Below are 19,710 nucleotides of genomic sequence, written 5' to 3'. Positions count from 1 at the left end.
CACCTTGAAAAGTTTCACAGCTGTAGCACCGAACCACTTCTTGTAATTGTGACATTTTTAATTATCTTAAAACAGAGTATTTAAGTATAAAAAATAGAATATTATGTTCAGATGTATACGGAGAAAGACGGGATTAGATAAATAATACAATAATCTACATAAAAATCTTACTAATAATGCCTTTAGTTTAATTTTTTTCAAGTTTAAATAAAATAGAATGTATGATCTAAGATTCTAAATCACATATAAAGACTGGTTTTAAAATCAGGTATCAAAATAATAATGTTTGGTTTTGATTGAGAAATATAGGTTATTTTAATTAATATTTTTCCACATATATTAAATAATATTCAAATAAATTCACGAATTTTAACTAAGAAAATCCGCAAAAATAAATGTCCACCAGGGTCTGTTTCAAAATGGCAGGTAAATATTGGAATGAGCAATGGCTGGAAATTGGTGGTAATTTTTAAGCAGCAGCAACCTTTTCTAACACTTTCCTGTGAAATAAAAAAACTTAATTCAAAAACTAATATCAGCATTTATAACAAAATATAATGGACATAGAATATACGTGGATATTGTGTCAGGGGTAAAATTGTCATCTGTTTAGGTTGCTAACATGGACATCCTTTTATTGGTCAGTTCATTCATCATTGGAGGGGATGGATGGGTTGGGGGGTCGTTACCAACCCATCCATCTACAAGTTTAGCTTAATTAGAGTACATGATAATCTAGTGTAAAATCTAAATAATGATGAATCAATTTGGATATTTAATAATATTTTACACAACCCAAAACAAATACAGATGAAATTGCCCTATCTCCACTCTTAAAGATTAATAATATTAAGTTTTTTTCCTGTAGTGTTCTTCCAATTCAGCGAATTGTTTGTTCAGCATCTCAATCCTCTGGTCCCTAGAAAAAAACTAATTTTATCAACATCATTTACACTGATGCAACGGGTTCATAATAGGCGTTTAAAATGGTACCTACCTCTTCTGTGTCTGGCATGTGACATTAATAGTAAGAGTGCTAAGTTAGGACTTCAAAGCAAAAGTCATGCAATCAAAGTTTAGTTACTACTGAGCCGCAAGCATCTAGGAGCTTTGCTTGAGGCTAGAAAATAGCCAAAAGTAGTAAAGGCATAGGTAATTTTCTAAATTTTTTTACTTATTTCAAATCCTTGTCTGTTAAGATCTACTACACACCTGTCAGTGACATTCATCATGATAGCTGCCAACTCTTCAGCTTTGAGATGCTTTTTCAATTTTTCTACTTGTGCCTGCTCTTTCTGGTACGGGGCATTCAGTCTGGCCTTCACCGCAAGCCTATAGAAAGGGGTTTAATAAGGGTGGAAAATAAAGCTAAAATTAAGATTCAGGGGGAAAAAAGAAAATGGAGAATAAATATTTCTCGCATCGTACTATAAACACAAACAGCTTTCCGCGGATATAGAATGTACAATTATAAGATTAAAACCAGTTTTTTAGCCCCGAGATGCTGTAGGCACGGGTTTTACATTTCTATATTCGTAGAAAACTGAACATAATACGATACTAGACATAGTTTTTTCGTATGGATGAGAACCGGTTCTAATCCACTGGTTTCGAATGAATACGAGAAAATATGATTATAAATTACAATTCTTGGTGAAGTAGTGGAGTATATTGACTCTCATATTTATGTATTCCATAAGATTAGAGTATCACATATTTTCATTATTTAGAAAAAATAACCACAGTTACATTACGACTGAAAAAAAACTGATTTGTTTCGAATCCCAACATTTGGAACAGACAATCTAAAAAACTAGGTAATCACTTTATACTGATACAGTTTTTGAAAAACCTTACTACTTTTGTACCTGATTGGACAATGATTAGGACTTACTTGTAGCTTTTGTAGGCTGCTGCGTCTTTCATTGGGGTGTAGTGCAGTCTTATAATCTCGTAAACACGTCTAAGAAAAAGTTATGTTTATATTTATTCATTTTAGCAAGCTGCGAGCATCACTTTATTAGAGTACATGAAAAACAGGTGCAAAATATGTGTAATAATATATCGATTCTAAATAATGTTCCCTACCTGGCTTGCTTTTTGCAAAGCTTGAGTTCACTTGCTGCGGCCTTTGTCATTTCTTCAGAGTAACCAGCCAAAACTTTATCCTGTTTAAATATTAATATTTCAATATGTTGTATATCATAGGAAAACAATTAGCGAAAAATCGCGATATAAGAATGGATGTAAATATACGGGGATATTATGACAAGGGAATCATTATCGTCAATTTAGGTTGCTATTTTCTCTGTCATTTATAGGTCAGTTAGTTCATCCAGCAAGAGTTCTACTTTATTAGAATATATATATGAAAATCTGATTTAACATTCAAGTAATAATACCTACAACTTTTATTTTAAGATAAAAAAAACTTCACCTTAGCATAAGCATCAAGTTTCATACAGTTCTGGGTATCCACAAAATCTCTCAATCTGACAAAGTTGTCTGATGGATCCTCAACTGTTATATCAACTACGCTACTCTCCTTCTTGTAATATCTAGATATGGATAGTAAGATATATAAGTTTTCCGGAATTTTAAAGTTAGGGGGAGATTTGAAATCTGCATCAAATTTTGAGGATTTTTATAAAATTCATTTTTTCTATAATTCTTTATCTAAAAGCGGAAATGCAATTTAAGTTAATTAATTTTGGCATCTGTGATTGGTGGATTTAAAAAATCTGCGCTCTGATTGGATGGCGTACATCATTCAACCAATTAGAGCGCATGTAGTTTAAAATCCACCTATCCTATTGGTCAAAATTAATTAATTTAAAAAGCATTTCCGCTTTTAGATAAAGAATTATACAAAAAACGAATTTTTTAAAAATCCTTAAAATTTGATGCAGGTTTCAAATCTCCCCCTAACATTAAAATTCAGGAAAACTTATATATCTTAATGGATAGGTTAGTAGAAGATATATCTAAATCTAGATCATCGAACAGTGGGTTCCCACGGTATAGCAGACAAATGAAGTGTTATTAAAGCGAAGCTTTTTTATAATTAGGGTCAGTCCGTCCGTCAGAGAGTCAGATTAAACATGACCTTAAACAATATCCTATATTTAGTATTCACGCAGCTTTTCAACAAATTTAGTTACAATTTTGTTTCTACTTTTATGCATTTATATTCTGATTATTCAGTTCCGACACTCTACAAGTGTTAATGTTTGTTTGTTCTACCGTTTCAGAGCTTCGCTTTCATAAATATTGTCATCCTTGTTAATGTTAGGAATATGTTTCTTTCATTTTTCTAATCACATTTAATAGACCTAAAGTAATAACAAAAAAATATGCATACTAAACATATTGGAGGGGGAGGGGGGGGGGGGGGGACAAATATTTCATTATTCTAATTCAAAATGAGTTTTCCGTGCTTAACAAGGTAATTTGAGGTAAAAAAACAGGAGTCAGCAAAATCTAGAATATTTAGTAAGAATAAAAATTACCTATATACTGAGTTAAGTAGAGCTGACCCCAATCCCTTTCTTTGGTAGATGGGTAGAACCAACATCTGACTGATACGTGGTCGCTTCATGTTCTCTGTACGTCCATAAGCGTAGTACTCATACACAGTCATGTAGCCAGCTATAGAGTAGTGCTGCTCACCACCTTCGGAACCGTGCCTCAACAAAATTAAAGTTTATTTCAAAGTACTAGGTACCTAAAATAGTAAGTTTTTCTGTCTGTCCCATCTCTCTTTAGGAGCAACCGCAAATAAGAGTGAAGAGCGAAAACTCAAGAAAGCTATAAAAAAATAATTCTTAAACTAGAGCACTAAGATTATATGATTGTATTCAATAAAAATCTCGGAAAACATTACAGGAATTATTATATATATTTGTTAACAATTTTCATATAAACTTTGTATTGATCCTACTACAATTTTAATTTTCCGTAGACATTGGACAACAGGCGATCAATCATTTGTTGTACGACCTTTGTTTCGCGCAATATAAATAAGCATGTTCTGTGGTAAAAAAGAAAAAGAATGATAAATTGGTAAGAAGTACAAAATCATTTTTTAGGTAAAACCAGCATACTATCTTTAATAACAGCTGAGAAATTCTTATATCTCCTATAACGATACTGACGGATGAGCAAAGTGAATTATAGAGTAGCTGTGCTACTAAAATAAACTTACTTTTTGAAAAGCAGGAAGTATCTCCAGTTTTCATCGTCGAAATCAATGAAAGATGCCGCGTCAATGTAGAACATAATCCAGGCCTGTAATAAAAATGGAATTAATACTGAAATTATTCTTCAAATATAGGGAGGAAGGGGACATTGGGCTGTTTATTACACTAGTCCCCAAAGTTTTTTATTAACATTTTCTTATTCGTTGTTTGTTCAAACGTTTCAACAACAAATTATGATCTAGAGAAGGGGTAATTTTGTGTATCATGTTTTGGGATGTACAATGCACATATATATATCGGCTATTGTAATGTCTTATTCCTTTAGTTCCCTGCTTCAACTCACCCCCCAAAAAATATATTTTAATTAGCTAGAAAAGGATGTCTTTTTGTTTGTCTGTAGTGAAGGATCTCGCTAACCGCTGAACCATAAGGTTGTCCTTTATAGTAAGCTTGCTATATATCTATAGAGTGTTTAATTATAACTCATGTGAGGATGGGAACCTCCACCCTCACATGAGATATTGCCTCTAGTAAGAAATACCAAAAAAAATGTTATAAGTACCAATAGAGGCCTCTTAGGGCGTATCCACTAGTTATAAATGTAAGAATTTATCTTATTATGAGCGTAGCAACTCGATACTTATATATATTCTACCTGTAATCTTTCATGATAGTCTCTGAAACCAGGGGTTGACTCAGTGCACATATAAACCTAATTCATTAAGGTTGAAGATTAGGAATCATAAAAAAATAAAAAAAAAATAGAATGATTTGAAATTATATTATTGTTTGTCAAGGTACATATTTTTTTTCATTACAAATTTAGGAGGATTTTTAAAGTGAATCAAGCAATTTAAAAGAATTCAGCATAAAGAGAAGCCTAGATATTAAAATGTCATAAATCCAGGAAGGGACATTGGACTGAAAAGTCTTAAAATATCTGAAGAAGAAAAGGTTTTAATATCTAAGTTCATCGGAGTCTAACATGGATGACTAAGTACATTTATCTAGAATGCCACGAATGCTAAAATTAAAATGAATAAACATTTACTTACTTCAAAAGTCTCATCGTCTTTGGATTTGAAGTTGTGTAGCAATTCTCCCATTGGTCTTTAAAAAGAAAATATCAAATAAATTCGGCACTTCAGGGCTCACAAAACTTGCTTTAATTATACAATTTTTCATTTCAATATCCGCGGAAAGCTGTCTATAACAAGATGCGATAAATAACTATTACAATTTAATACCTGAAACCGGTTTCCTTAGTTGAAGACAGGTATTTGATGAATTCATCCTTATTTTCTGTGAAACTTCCGGGTGCTAAGATCTAAAATATAAAGTCATAATTAGGTACCTAGCAATCCTTCAAACATATGATTCTAGTTTGTTTATCCGTTAAGCTTTCCATATTGAGAAAGCTTCACATAGCAAAACGATGTTTTTTTATAGGCTATTTGATTACTAAAAAAGTTGCCCCACTCCCCGTTCTAATTTTTCTATAGATGCCATTTCGCTGTTATGCAGTTTTAAGGATAAGGCTTTGGTTACCTTTATCAATGGATCAATAACATCATCAGGCTTGACTCCGTCAGTTTTTACTGGATCAACCTAAAAATACATTTACACTAAAAGAGAAGGAACACATTTTATAATACTAAATAGAATACTTTTAATAACCATATTGATTAGGGATGGCAATCCGTCAAATTTTTGGACCGGATTCGGATTCTAACAAGAATCCGTCCACAAAATGGCGGATTCTCGCGGATTTCGGATTCTTACTTTTGGCGGATTCCAGATTCGGATTCTGGATTCTAGTAATATTTTAAAAGGTTTTTTTAAAAGAATTAAAAAATTTAAGTGCTACATATGTCCTAATAAATAAAGTTCTTGGTGTTATCTCAGGGGTGTATATTCTGCATGGGATCCCCGGCTAAGGGGGGGGGGGGGAAATAAAAAATAAGTGGTTGGAGGTAAAAAAAATGTAAAAATTAAGAAAACTGAAAACCTTTTTTCCATTTCCCACCCCTCCTTGGAGAAAAAAAAACTAAAAAAATGTGTGGTAGGAGGGATAAAATAAATAAAATATAGAGTTCTTTAAATATTTTTTCATTTCCCCCCCTACTTGGAGAGAAAAAACTCGGAGGGGAAAAAAAATAAAAAAATTTGTAGCCGGGGAAAAAAAATAAATCTTGTGCAGAATATACACCCCTGTGTTATCTATAATTCACTTCCGAGAATCGAACCAGATTAAAAAAGATATTATATTAAATGATGATAATCTTTGCCTTCAAAAAGGGGGAGTTGTTATAAAATACTCAAGACGCTAATGTTAGCCTACCAAATCCAATAAAGAATCCGAATCCGCTATTAAAAAACGGATTCCGGATTCGGATTCCAAAATTGGCCAAAAATTGGATTCCGGATCCCGGACTCAGATTGCCAACCCTAATATTGATACATGAATTCCAGTTCAAAGTTTAAACTCGACAGGACGATTTCCCTATGCCTAAATTATTGCTTAGATCTTAATATATTATGGACAAAACAACCCTATTGAAAGATGGCTTTAGAAAAAAATATTTATAAAAACGATCAGATATCTTAATGGATAAGATATTAGACGACAATTGATATATATGATACCTACTTGAACTTCTTAAATATTAAAAAAAAACTTCTGTATATTAAAATTATTGGTTGAACCTTTTTGAACACCTCTAATTTGTAACCATTCTAATAAATAAGTTTGAAAGTATAAGACATTAGGTACCAGTGTAATTTCAAAGTCCTGTATCCCCTACCTCACTAAAAATGATTAAATGTTCTTTATTATTTACCTTGCTAGAGTATGAATAGCTGAGAAAAGATTGAAGGGATCCACTCGCCATTACCAGGTTGATTTTCAGATCCTAAACATAAAATTTTGATTGATTGATCAAACATAAAACAAAGTTAACATATAAAAATGAAAAATATAGAATATATGTGGATAGTAGACAGGGGAAAATTGTCCTCAATTCATATAGCTAACGTGGAACTTTCTTATTGGTCAGTTCATTCATTCAGTAGGAAGAGAGTGGATAGAAGGGGGGGGGGGCAGATGAGTTTTTCATTTTATTAGAGAACATGAAAATTTCGTGTAAGATCTAAGTCATAAAAAATCCATTAATAAGATAATTTAAGTTTACCATAAGATTTCACTCACTACTAGGCGTTCAAATTATAATTTTGGAAAAGCTATAAATTGTCACTGCAAAATTTTAATTTTTATAGGAGGATAGGGGATCCTCCAAAGCTAAATCTTCTGAGGATGTCGAAGGCCCTGTCTAACAAAACTGGTATTAATTTTATGAGACTCATTAAGTTATTTTAATTTTCTTTAAAAATTGTCTGTAATACGATGCTATACAATATTTTTCAGTATAACTGAGAACCGGTTCTAATCCAGGGGATATTATCAGTTTCGAAGCCATACTGGAATAATAGTAATCATTTAAAATGTATTACCTTATACCCAAAAACTACTTCATTTTCTCCGTATATTTGGTGGGTCATTTCGGGAGCAAAGCTTTTAGACTCATCACTCAGATCCGACTCTTTCTCTATCAATCTAAATATAAAGTTTAACAATTATTAATAAGCAAAGACGATTTTTTATGTTTAGTATGCAATATGTCTCTTTAAAAAGCCTGAAACCATCCAAAGGTTTAAACCTAAAATTGAAAGGCCTAAAACTACCCCGGGACATATGTTAAGCTTTCCGAAAAAAGGAGAACTCAATCAGTTAAGGAGTTATTTAAAATCTTAAGCTCCGGACAAAAAAATATTTAACCTATTAATTGAAGTAGAGTTTTTCTTTGAAGCTTCAGATCTCTGAAACTTATGGTCCAAATTGAAAGTACTTTTCAATGAAGCTTTATTAATATCTATGGTTGGTTTTTGGCTATTTGCTTGACTTTATTTGCCCTCCTCTAGAGGATAGGGGCAAAGCAACTAGTTTTTATACAATTAACATTTAAAAAGCAATGATATATTATCTTAATATCAATATAAAACAGTTACTTGAAACAAAGAGCTTCATTAGCATCAACCACGTATTCTTTCAGGGGGGAAAATTCGCCCAAATCCATTTTTAAGGTTTCTGTAGCAGAAAAAAGCTTTTGATAAACAGCACACACAATGTTTTTAATATAATATTCTTAATAAGTTCATATTAGGGTTAATAAGAAACATGGACGAGTATTCATGAAAAACAAATATTTTAGTTGGAAAGAAGACATAGCAGACACTTTCAACTATTTTTTTATACATGGATCTAGAGGGATAAGACAAAGGACGATTAATTTGTAAAAATATATACCCAATAAGGAAAAAGAAGGGTGACCCCCTTGTGTAGATTTAAACTATTGTCTAAAACGTTTGGTCCATGTTAGTTTGAAAGCAACCAATCATAATTCAATAGAAGTACCCAAAGTTCTTTTGAGTCAACGATTAACAGAACATGGATTTAAAACTGTGGGTACCTGTGTGATATCCAGTTCAATGTCCCATCCCTCCGTGGATTTTATAATACTTGCCCATGTATCTAATGCAATTTGCTTTTTAAATAAACCATATTACAAAATGAACATAAAAAGTTTTTTAAAATCTCCCATACCCACAAAAAAAGGTACGACCTTACATAAATATTAAGTAAGTTACATATGTTCAATAGATTTTACATTATAAATGTTTGTCTTGTACAAGATTGGCACAAAATTTAAATTGAAATTTCAAGACTGTTGAGACTATTATATACTTAGTTAATAAACAATTTAAAGATTCATTATAATAACTTAAATACAAGATAAATACATAAGAGCACCAAACTTAAAAAATGCAAATAATAAAAATCATAATAAGATTGATATGAATATTGAACCAAAAGAAAACCATGATTCCTTTGAATTTTTTTTTAAAATTGATGACAGAAAAGTGGAAGTCACTTTAGTTGTTCTTGAGGTGCAATATCCCTCCTAATAATGAGTTTAAATGAGTGGTTTCAATTGAAATGAGTAGATTTTTAGTTGGAATAAAAAATGTTTTTTCCAGTATGGCTTTGAAACCGATTAATATCTGCTGGACTAGAACCGGTTCCGAAACATAATGTATCGTATGGTATTGTAGACAACTTTTTAAGAGTATTGTAGTCGAAATGACACTGAAAGTATCAATCCCCTTTTTTACCCTTATTTTGTAGTTAAACATCTAACTGCATTATTTACTCTTATTTGACATATGTGTGTTATTATATTATATGTTTTGTATGAACACTGTCATATTAATTCACCCTTTTCAAATAAGCTCAATATAGATTATTGTATTTAGATTCTGGTTTTTACAACCCTTTCTTTTTCAAAGTTTAAATGTACAAATTTTCTTGTTTCTTCAAACTTGGTTTGTTCCAACTCATTTGTACTTGACTACCCCCCCCCCCCCTCTCTCTGTTACATTGTAATATTTCTTTTCAATATTATTTCATTCAATTGTTCAGTTGTCTCTTGACAATTAATGTTTCAACTTCAATAATTCAGTGATTTTATTTTAATTCTCCTTATTTAAATCAATATAATTAAATAATTCAAGTTTACTTTACTTTTATTTTGTTTCTTCTTTTAAAGAAAAAGCAAATATTTTCTTTTTTATTTAAGAGTCAACTATAGTTAATGTGTTTCAGACCTTTGTTAATTATGTTCTAGTTATGCTTTACTTGTGATCCTAAAGGACAAAGCTATGGTGACGTCCCCGGAGTGTCAACCCTTTTTTATAGTTTTTCATTTGGCGAATCTGGCCTCTTTCTGGTCTAATGCCATAACCTTCATGAGGAATTCGACACTTAAGATCCTATGCTTTGTGCCTTTCAACCCATGATGTCTGAAGTAAGAAACTTTTTCATAAGAAACCCTCTAAAAGAGTATTAGTAATCTAGTCAGTATAATTTTTAATTGTAAAACTTAAGTGATTTTAGTTTTTTAAATTTAGTTCTTAAATTTTTCATTTGTTATATATAATTTACCTTTTACTAATTGTAATGTTTTTTAGGTAAATTATATTACCGTTCAAATAACGAGTAATGATTTTGCAGAAAAAGATGTCTTCCATTTTCTTCCCACAGATAGCTGTTTCAAGTTCCTTCCCCCCCCCCCCCCCTTTATAGTTCAAAATACTGGCCCTCTTTATTCTGGCCTAGTACAAAGAGTAATACAAAAAATCATAAAATTATTACTAGTTTTTTAGCCAGGGCTTTCGATACCTAGGGGCCAACAAAACTAACTGGCATTAATCTTATGGTTTTTATTCTAATATCCACGGAAAGCTGTCTATAATACGATGCGATAAATAACTATTATTGGTAACTTGGTCTTTGAGAAAATCAAAATGGTTTCACTGTTGAGATTGTTTTGTAAGGCAAGTTATAACAGATAATCAAAAATAATCTAATTTAAAAAACACAAGAATGGATACATTACAAAAGCGCAAACATAAGATTACAAGTTATAGTTTTTGGTTCTTCCATATATCGTACAATATCATGAAAAATATATCTTTTTCTTTTATTTCTTATGAAGGATCAGTTTTAGTTAATTTTAAAACCTGTTTTAGTATCAACATACACTCTCCGAAAAACAAAAGAAAAAGATACATTTCTGTTAGGAATTTTTAACTTATATAATATTAAAGATAGTCAAGCATATTTATTTTATCTGTTGTACGGGAAAGAAAAAAAATAGTTTTAATAAACTTACTACTATTAACTTAAGTTACAAATCATAATGAATTAAATTAAAGGTCTTAAAAAACACAATTGGATTACCTCAATTTTGAAAAAATTTATGTTAAAAATCTTGATAAAATTGGCTTAATCCAAGAAAAAGATATTTGTCCCTTAGTATAAATATGGTATAAAAAGTATAAAAATTAGAGCTTTGATCATTTTTTCTTTCCCAGTTTTCCAAGGGTAAGAGTATTGTGGCCACTGTTCATCTTCTCGTTCTCATATTGGCTCTAAACAAATGAGAACAGTTAGGTCAAAAAATAAAAAAAAAATGATTTAATAGGTATATCTGAGAACGGTTGAAAACAACACAGATTCCAAGGCACTATCATCCAACTAATACAGACAACCAATCCTTTGAGAGCAAGACGACTGGTTTGGAGTTTTTAATGTGCATGGTAATGAGTTGCACCTGTTTTATGCCAATACATTTCCCTATTTCAGGGGTGTATAATATATTCTGCCAGGGTGGGCATACAAAAAACCCACCCAAAAAAAACCACCCAGGGTTTTTTTAAAACCCAATAAAACCCCCATAAAAACCCTTAAAACTCTGGGTTTTTAAGGGTTTTTGGGTTGGGTTTTTGGGTTGGGTTGGGCTTGGCTTTTTAAAAAAACCCTGGGTTTTTCCCCACCCTGTATTCTGCACAAGATTTTTTTTTCCCCTGCTACAAATTTTTATATTTTTTTCCCCCTAGTTTTTTCTCACCAAAAAGGGGGGAAAATGGAAAAATATTTAAAGAACTCTATATTTTATTTATTTTTCCCTTCTACCACACATTTTTTTTTGGTTTTTTCACTAAGGAGGGGGGGGGGGGGGGGGAATGGAAAAAATGTTTTCAGTTTTCTAATTTTTTACATTTCCCTCCCCCCCCCCCCCTGAGCAGGGGATCCCATGTAGAATATACACCCCTGCCCTATTTCTTATTTTACATGTCGGCACCTATTAGGTTCAACTTTAAAGTTTTTGCCTATAAATTAGGCATTTCATTCTTATAAATAACACAGCACAGTTTAGAAAGAGTAGCAACCGTTTAATCAATTAGAAAATCAGAAGAAAGAACAATATTTTATATGATAAAAAATCCCGTATTTACTTGATTTTTGGAATATTGATTCCTTGAAAAAATGACTAGGTATAAAAATATTATTAGCGAAGTTTATCTTTTATTAAATCTTAAAATGTAAGCATATCCATATTAAGCATACTGTATTGAAGTAATTTTGGGTTAGATTTCATGTTCAAATTTTAGTTTTTGTTAATGTCGGTTTTGTGGATGTAGCACTAGCCATTTTTGATTTCGAATACAATTTAGTATATCATGTCACTCAATAATTAAACTAACTAATATTAATTACCTTCCTCCTCTGAAATTCAGCAATTTCCTCTTCGAGTGCTCTTTTCTGCTCATCTACCATTCTAGAATGAAAAAAGTGGCTGTCATTGAAATATTCATGTATTTCTACCTTTCCAACATTTATCTGACTGTCTATATTTCTAAGTCTATCCTATCTATCTATATTATTATTAACTATCTTACTATTATTTTATTTGTCTACTAGTCTATTATTTGTCTTAGACCTAACTATCTACCTATTGGATCCTTCTATATTAATCCAGGGAGTAAGGGAGGGGACAATGGATCGAATATTCAATTTTTAGGAGTCTCAGACTTTGGGGACTGGCTTAAAGGGAATGTGCAAGAATTTAGCAGTTTCTGACTGAGTTTGGGGACTTGCGCATAGAATGCCGCTACTCGTTATGTATGTTTTTAATATTGCAGACGGGGAGATGGGATAAGGGAAGTGGGGGGAAGGGAAATAAACACTCGTTGTGTTAGTTTGGAATGTAGCAGACGGGGAGAAGGGAGGTGGGGGCAAGGGAAATAAACAGAATAAAAAGGGGCAGTCATATTCTTGCTAGCAGCTGGCCGGGTCCAATAATCTTTTAATATAAAAATCACACCAAAAAACCTCAATATATTTCATCAAAAACAAGTTGTGATTTCACTTTACATGACGCTATAGAAATTTATTATTCAATTAACAATCCCTTTATAATTTCCTACAAATTTATTGGATTAAACTGGATTTCATGCCCTTTCTTTGATAACTCTTATATTGAATTAATTGCCCATTGTCCCCTCCCTTACTCCCTGATATTAATCGGTGTTTCATTGACAGGAGTCAGCTATTCAGCTTCATCTAATATTAGTAATATTAGACATACCTCATTTCTTAGCCTTAAGCTTTAAGATCTACTATGCAGCTCAATTTATCTTTGTCTGACTCTCTAAATATCTATAAACTTACCTTCTTTCTTCGTTGACAGTAGCCTTAAGCTTATCAAATCTGCTATGGAGTTCCCTTTCTGCCTCTTTAAGCTCGGCTTCTTTTTCTTTCACCCTGCAGTACAGCATTTTTAAAAACTTTAATACTTTATAGGTAGGTATTTTGATTTTATTACGACTATGAAATAGTTTTGCCGTTGAAGGAAGTCTGCAAGTAATACACCAATCCAACTGTTAAAAGACCAAATACCCCAAAGAAGCCTTTAGCTTCAATAACAAAAAAGTTAATGGCATTTTAGGTATATGAAAATTTTGAAAGTTTTTCATTGCTCATGACATAAATTTAAAACGCAAAAATTGGGTTACTATTAGGGTAAAACAATTATAGGGGGAAAGGGTTAAATATCTGTATGTCTGTAAATCAACCAATAGCGTCAGGAATCTTCTATCAGACGAAAAAGGTCTACAACAGGGGGATCCAGGTAGTTGTCTGGTTATGCATCTATGCTATAGATTTATTGAGTTCCCTATCAAACTCTTATTTAGAGTAACTGTACACAATACCTGATAACAAATTTTTGTCTCATTTCTTCCTCCCTGCTTTGCAGTGACTTCAGAATACTTTCTCTCCTGAGTTTTGAGACCAATAAGATTATGTCTTTTTGGTTGGAAGGCAGCTCATTTTAATTAGTTGTATTTTTAAATTGGTTATAGTCGTTTTCTTTAGTAAAGAAAAAAGTTGCCCATTTTAGAAACTATTATACATTAAGACTCGGAATCCATTCATTTCCGCTAAATCTAAGCAATGAACATTTGAACCTTAAATCAAAGTATTGTTTTCTGATTAATTCATTATAGTTAAAATTTATATTTTCAACAAAAAATAAGGGGGATGGTGTTAAAAATTTCTCAACCGGTTTCAGGGGTGTATATTCTGCACAAGATTCATTTATTTTATTCATATTATCCTCCCTCCCAATTATTCTTTTAGTTTTACCAAAAATGTGAAAAATTGAAGAAAAAAAATGCTTTGAGTTCTCTTAATTTTTACATTTTTTTCCTCCAACCACATATTTTTTATTTTTTCACCCCCCCCCCCCCCCTCAGCCGGGTCAAATTTAAAATATACACCCCTGAGTCTGACCGGTTTAATTTCTCTTGATAAAAAGGTTTTCAATAATTTTCTTATTGGTATATTCCTAAGAGTATAAGTCTCAGCAAAGGAGCTGCTTCCCCCACTGCCATCAGTCTCGCTGAAGCCCATCTGTTTCAACCTTTCCTTTCTGTACAACTCATAGTGCTTCAGCTGTGTCTGGTTGCGTAGGTCCTCCATGTTAGTTCTACAAGTAGTCAAGATTCAGGAAATGTTTTAAATAGATTTTTACGAACTGAATATAAAAATGCTAAAGAACTAAGTGGATTAATAGTTTATATAGAATAATTTAGGATTAATTGTAAAAAGCAAAAATGTTTTGTAAGCAAAATTATTTATGTGTTATCGATAACTAATGTAGTGTTTTTTTTTGCCAAAAATATCACTATATTATTGTCATTTGTAAGGATATTTTATCTGAAGTAGGTAAAATATTTCATTAACTAGTGAACTAAAAAGTTATTACTTTCTAGAGAAGCTTTACATAAGTCCCGTAATGGTTTTCTATTTTTGCCCATTTCTCATATCTTTGAAAACAGAGCCCTTAGAACCTATGGGCGCAGCCGCATGTTGTTTAAAAAGAAATAATTTTACTTTGTTTAAGGAAAGAATGTTATTTAATTGACGGATCTCTAAAGTATTCAATAGTTCCAAGACTCGCTGGGAAAATGAAAACTTGAAACTGTACCTGATTAGCATTTCTCTGAGATGTTTGAAGTCACAATGGTTTTCATTCTCTACCTGTACCACACCCCAAGGATACTGTCTTGCCCGCACATGCTTGTTTCCAACCTAAATTAAAGAGAGCTTATTGTCAAAAGGTTTAGAAATTGTTTAGTCCCATTACAGCGTCATATTACACATTTTACTCAAAAGGTTTATTCTATGTATTTTCTTTAAAGTGCAATTTAAAAATATATATAATTTTGTATAAATACAGAATTAACAAAATATGTTATATTGATAACAAGCGGCTACGCACTTATGGGTACACGAGGGAAGATAATTTAAAATTTTAAAGTTATTTTTTTTTTTTGAGGGGGGGATTATTATCGGGGAAGTGGGGTTCTTTGGAATGTAAAGGTAAACTCCAAAAATAGTTATAAGCCTCCACTGACACAATAAGAAGCTTCGCTGTAAAGTAGATCCATATCGGTCCAGAAGTTAGCGAGTACTTTTGCTACAAACGCACAAATTAGACAAATAGAAAGACGGACATCCATCCTGCTACTTTTATATAGGGATTATAATTGAGAAACACTCTCCATAAAACCACAAATTTTTCTATACAACATCCTAGGTAGGTACCTTAACAGTTTCTCTGCTACCAACTACGGCAAACGGAAGACAATTATTCATTTCTTTGTTTACTTCGGCTACGGTCTCATCATCTGTGGGGAACTAAATAAAGATAGATATTATAATACAGGGGTGTATATTCTGCACAAGATTTATTTTTTTTCCCCTGCTAAAATTTTTTTTATTTTTCTTCCCCCCCTAGTTTTTTCTCACCAAGTAGGGGGAAAATGAAAAAATATTTAAAGAACTCTATATTTTATTGATTTTATTCCTCCTACCACACATTTTTAAAAGTTTTTTTCACCAAGGAAGGGGGGGAAATGGGAAAAAATGTTTTCAGTTTTCTTAATTTTTACATTTTTTTTTCCTCCAACCACTTATTTTTTATTTCCCCCCCCCCCCCCTGAGCAGGGGATCCCATGTAGAATATACACCCCTGTTATAATATGAAAAGAAAAGAAAAAAAGTACAACTGAAGGTTTGTAGATAAAATGAATAATATCTTCGAAACCTCTTAATATCCGAAGGTTCTGAGCTATACTAAAAAAACATGTATTGCAAAGTATTATAGACAGTTTTTCACCAATAAAAATGACAGGACCAACAAAACTGAAATTTATCTCATATTTTTTTCACCATATCATTGGAAAGCTGTTATGATAGAGTGCGATAATATTTATATATTGCATCGTATTATAGACAGCTTTCCTTAGATATTAAACTACTATTTTTATTTTATTATTCGTGGAAAATTGTCTGCAATACAATGCTATACATAACAAACTGTTATTGTATTTACCTGATATATAGATACACCATTGTTCTTTAGTTCGCTCATAATCTTCGCCTTAAACTTTGCTAGTTCGTTCTTGTTGATTGTGTCAGCTTTGGCAATCACTGGGATAATGTTCACCTAAACAAAAAGCGAATGTCTTTTTTTAGGTACCTATGATTTAAACGACAGTTACAGATATCATTATATAAAAGTAACATGAAGTATATCTGTGTGTGTAACTCATATGGTTCTCAATTACAGTGACCCTTCTTTAGGTCCATGGAAGGTTTAAAACTATTTAAACCCACCTTCTCGTAATTGATAATATAAGCTCTATGGGCGTAGCCGCTAGTTTTTATTGCACTTCTCGCATTTTTTGTTGAACTATTTATTTTTTATCTCTCATGAAAGGCTACAATAATAACATTTGGAGATTTTTAAGTTATTTTATTATTGGAGATTTAATGAAATATAATGACTATATTTATAATTACATGCATCTTAATCTAACTAACTGCTAATAAAGTCCCAAAAGTCACTTCGAAACCAAACTTAAATTAACCTAAAATAACAAAGTTTTCTACTAACCTTTTGGTCAAGTTTTTTCATGCAAACCAAATCAATCGACTTCAAGCCGTGTCCGTTCGGAGTGATAAAATAAAGGCAGACGTGGATTCTGAAAAGAAGGATTTAAGTAAAATTCATTAAAATATTTAATATTTAAAGTTAAACTGATTTATCACCTATGTTTTTTTACAAAGATTTAAACAATGTACCTTGTATCATGATATGTGTTCAAGTTGCGTTTAATTTTCAATTCCTCTTGTAGATAAGCTTCAAACTGGTTGTCAATATAGTTTACAATTGAGTTGAAACTATCCTCCTGTAATTTTCATATTGTATAGAATCATTTCAAACACTTTTTTGTAAGGGCCAAGCAACTCCATTTTCATTAAGACATTTCAACTTTGTATCCTAATGTAAAAAAAATGTAGGATACGTAATGAGTAAGTGCCTGACTGCAAAATATTAGTCATATTTTTGTTCATTCAGATTTCAGAACACCCCCCTCCCCCAATCATAATACTTTTACTTCTCCTCACCACATCAATAATCTCAGAAATTTCGAAAGTTGGGGGAAGCCACTGGAATAGAATATTCAAAAACATTTATTTCAAAATATTAATTATTTGATTCACAACATCCCTTGTTAATTTGATCACCATAGCCAACTGTGTCAACAAGAGTCAGTAAAAGATTTACATTACTCTCCTAAAATATGAAATATTTAAATACGTTTTAGTTTAGTGTTTTTTAAAATTAAACAGTAAATACAAATATCAGGGGTAAAGTCATGGTATTAAATTGTCTTTTAAACTTTACTGCCAAAGAATTAAACAATAAACGTTACTGCAAGTTATGACAAACACTAAAGTTGCAGAAAAAATAGTTTATTTTAACAGATATGAAGATGAAAATTAGATAAATAAATTTTATATACACCTGAAGGTCATAACTGTGAGCCTTGAGTCTTACTTCTGGTTCCCTAAAACATTTAAATATTGAAATACAAATAAGCTTATCATCTTTTTTTATAAACAAATCAAGAATTACCAAAATATTTTATGCTTTAAAAAGAGTAAGGTACATGGAGACTGAGATTAGATGCACCAATTAAAGTAAATAAAGTACATATCTTAATCCCTTATCTTTCTTCACTTACATTGTTATTATGCTAGTTGTCAAATAGACAAAAATGCATTAGGTTCTTCATTAAAAACTATTTTGACATTGCTCAAATGTTAAGAAACAAAAGTTAACTAGGTATATTTCATTGTATTCTTACTTGTGTGTTTCAGGGGCAGAATCAAATTCGGTGTTGAATAGAGAATCACACAATGTAGATTTTCCTGGAAAAAAATTGTAAAATAATCATAGGTAGGTATTTAATTTGGAAATAAAAATACTTTAGGTAAATAATTTCAGATATATTAAAAGAAAAGCTAAAATTTTTCCAAATGAAAAGGAGGATGTGCCGTTTTAACCACACTTTAGTGCACCTGCACATCCTCCTTTAGATATTAACATGTTAATAAAATAGTTTACCTATTCCAGTCTCGCCAATGCACATGATATTAAAGCAAAATCCATTCTGCAGCGATTTGTTGACCAACTGGTCAGGTAGGGAATCGAACCCGACATGTCCTGCAAGCTGTTTTACAGTTCCTCTCCCTCCTCCTACATCTTTCCCTTCTGATATTCCGTTCAACACTTTGTCCATTCTCATTAAGTCTGATAAATAATTATAAATTATTGTTACATTAAAACATACCTACATTATTATATTACATAATACCTATTCAAAATATTGGTTTCCTGAACTTTTATGTTGAATAACCTTCTTGGAATTAGTTAGCGTTTAGGCTCTCTATATTCTACGAAAAGAAGTCTTAAACCTACCAAAAACTTAAAGATTGACAAAAAATTGGCTAAAGCCAGTCCGAGACTTATGTATATGTATCCCTCATTTGGTTCATTTAAATATTAATGACAGATTTTAAATGAGAAATTCTAAGAAATGGGATTAGACACAATCCATACACCAAGGAATAATATAGCTATAATATATTAATAATGTACGTACGTATATGTAGAATTTTTAAACCTGTATTTATCATCAATGAGTCATACAATTACTAAAATTCTAAGACTTTAACCAAATATAGGTATCACATTTTAAATAACTGATATCTTAGAGCATACGAATATCTCAAATAGGGATTCTTTAAGTGTATTATTTTAATTCTATTTCATAATTGTCTTATTATATAGTTTCTTTGTTATGATCGATCAATTGATCTCAAATCCTATTCCAAAATTTATATATTTAATGAATTCAAGATTTAAGAAAATTTTTATTGATATTAAATCAATATGGGGAATTAATTTCCAATATAAATCTTTTTCCAAAAAAAAGGATTGAATTTTCCTTCCCCGTTTTTCAGAAATCTAGCCTCTCCCCCAAAAGTTCATTGTTTAGATTCTGGGTGCAAAAATTACACTTTTATCATTTTAATCATCGTAGAAATGGCATCAAAATCTAATTTTAGTTATCATCTTTATCGTCGCCAAAAAACTGTGCAAAATTGTCGTACAACTGTCAAAACAAGAGGCTC

General features: G+C 31.4%; 3 protein-coding genes across 10 annotated transcripts in view; all 3 read right to left on the bottom strand.

The window, feature by feature from the left end:
* Nucleotides 1–78, bottom strand: part of LOC145334587 (uncharacterized) — a 2,493-nt gene extending 2,415 nt beyond the window's left edge. For all 4 annotated transcript variants that reach the window (XR_013884870.1, XR_013884871.1, XR_013884872.1 and 1 more), the window contains exon 1: nt 4–78. Coding sequence is in view for 1 of the 4 variants with exons in the window: in XM_080180102.1 (XP_080036228.1) it covers nt 4–55 (52 nt within the window). In the remaining 3 variants the exon portion in view is untranslated. The remainder of the gene's footprint in view (nt 1–3) is intronic.
* Nucleotides 55–8,381, bottom strand: Hat1 (histone acetyltransferase 1). Its single transcript, XM_080180097.1, has 15 exons — nt 8,265–8,381; nt 7,710–7,812; nt 7,040–7,111; nt 5,748–5,807; nt 5,447–5,526; nt 5,255–5,309; nt 4,855–4,911; nt 4,205–4,287; nt 3,510–3,686; nt 2,438–2,558; nt 2,089–2,168; nt 1,895–1,963; nt 1,213–1,332; nt 867–919; nt 55–504 (listed from the first exon to the last, which is right to left on the bottom strand). The coding sequence occupies exons 1-15, from the start codon at nt 8,330–8,332 to the stop codon at nt 470–472; spliced, it is 1,233 nt and encodes a 410-aa protein (XP_080036223.1). The 5' UTR covers nt 8,333–8,381; the 3' UTR covers nt 55–469.
* On the bottom strand, nt 8,341–19,710 carry Septin2 (septin 2). 5 transcript variants are annotated; one of them, XR_013884869.1, is made up of 16 exons: nt 18,641–19,710; nt 18,381–18,444; nt 18,038–18,080; nt 17,743–17,806; nt 17,311–17,419; nt 17,123–17,210; nt 16,559–16,672; nt 15,769–15,861; nt 15,149–15,252; nt 14,509–14,647; nt 13,872–13,939; nt 13,330–13,422; nt 12,376–12,436; nt 11,187–11,246; nt 10,552–10,946; nt 8,341–9,372 (listed from the first exon to the last, which is right to left on the bottom strand). XR_013884869.1 is itself a non-coding variant. In XM_080180093.1 (16 exons), the coding sequence occupies exons 1-15, from the start codon at nt 18,819–18,821 to the stop codon at nt 10,917–10,919; spliced, it is 1,311 nt and encodes a 436-aa protein (XP_080036219.1). In that variant the 5' UTR covers nt 18,822–19,710; the 3' UTR covers nt 8,341–10,786; nt 10,885–10,916. The 5 variants fall into 5 exon arrangements, 4 of the variants coding, with proteins under 4 accessions (XP_080036219.1, XP_080036220.1, XP_080036218.1 ...); XM_080180093.1 differs by having other exon boundaries at nt 8,341–10,786; nt 10,885–10,946; XM_080180094.1 differs by having other exon boundaries at nt 8,341–10,786; nt 10,907–10,946.

Source organism: Acartia tonsa, chromosome 12, assembly GCF_053477335.1.
Source record: "Acartia tonsa isolate MP-2025a chromosome 12, ASM5347733v1, whole genome shotgun sequence".
Classification (NCBI taxonomy): domain Eukaryota; kingdom Metazoa; phylum Arthropoda; class Copepoda; order Calanoida; family Acartiidae; genus Acartia; species Acartia tonsa.
Note: the sequence above shows the minus strand (reverse complement) of the source record. Positions and strands in the feature narration are given on the sequence as shown.

What these genes read in the sequence shown, in the direction of transcription:
- Hat1 (XM_080180097.1), bottom strand. Translation starts at nt 8,332, where the DNA reads ATGGATTTGGGCGAATTTTCCCCCCTGAAAGAATACGTGGTTGATGCT. An exon ending in TACTTCCTGCTTTTCAAAAA is followed by an intron (nt 3,687 to 4,204) that starts GTAAGTTTATTT and finishes AATTTTGTTGAG; the next exon opens with GCACGGTTCCGAAGGTGGTG. An exon ending in ATGATGAATGTCACTGACAG is followed by an intron (nt 920 to 1,212) that starts GTGTGTAGTAGA and finishes GTTTTTTTCTAG; the next exon opens with GGACCAGAGGATTGAGATGC.
- Septin2 (XM_080180092.1), bottom strand. Translation starts at nt 18,821, where the DNA reads ATGAGAATGGACAAAGTGTTGAACGGAATATCAGAAGGGAAAGATGTA. An exon ending in CTCAGAGAAATGCTAATCAG is followed by an intron (nt 14,648 to 15,148) that starts GTACAGTTTCAA and finishes GACTACTTGTAG; the next exon opens with AACTAACATGGAGGACCTAC. An exon ending in CTGAATTTCAGAGGAGGAAG is followed by an intron (nt 11,247 to 12,375) that starts GTAATTAATATT and finishes TCATTTGTTTAG; the next exon opens with AGCCAATATGAGAACGAGAA.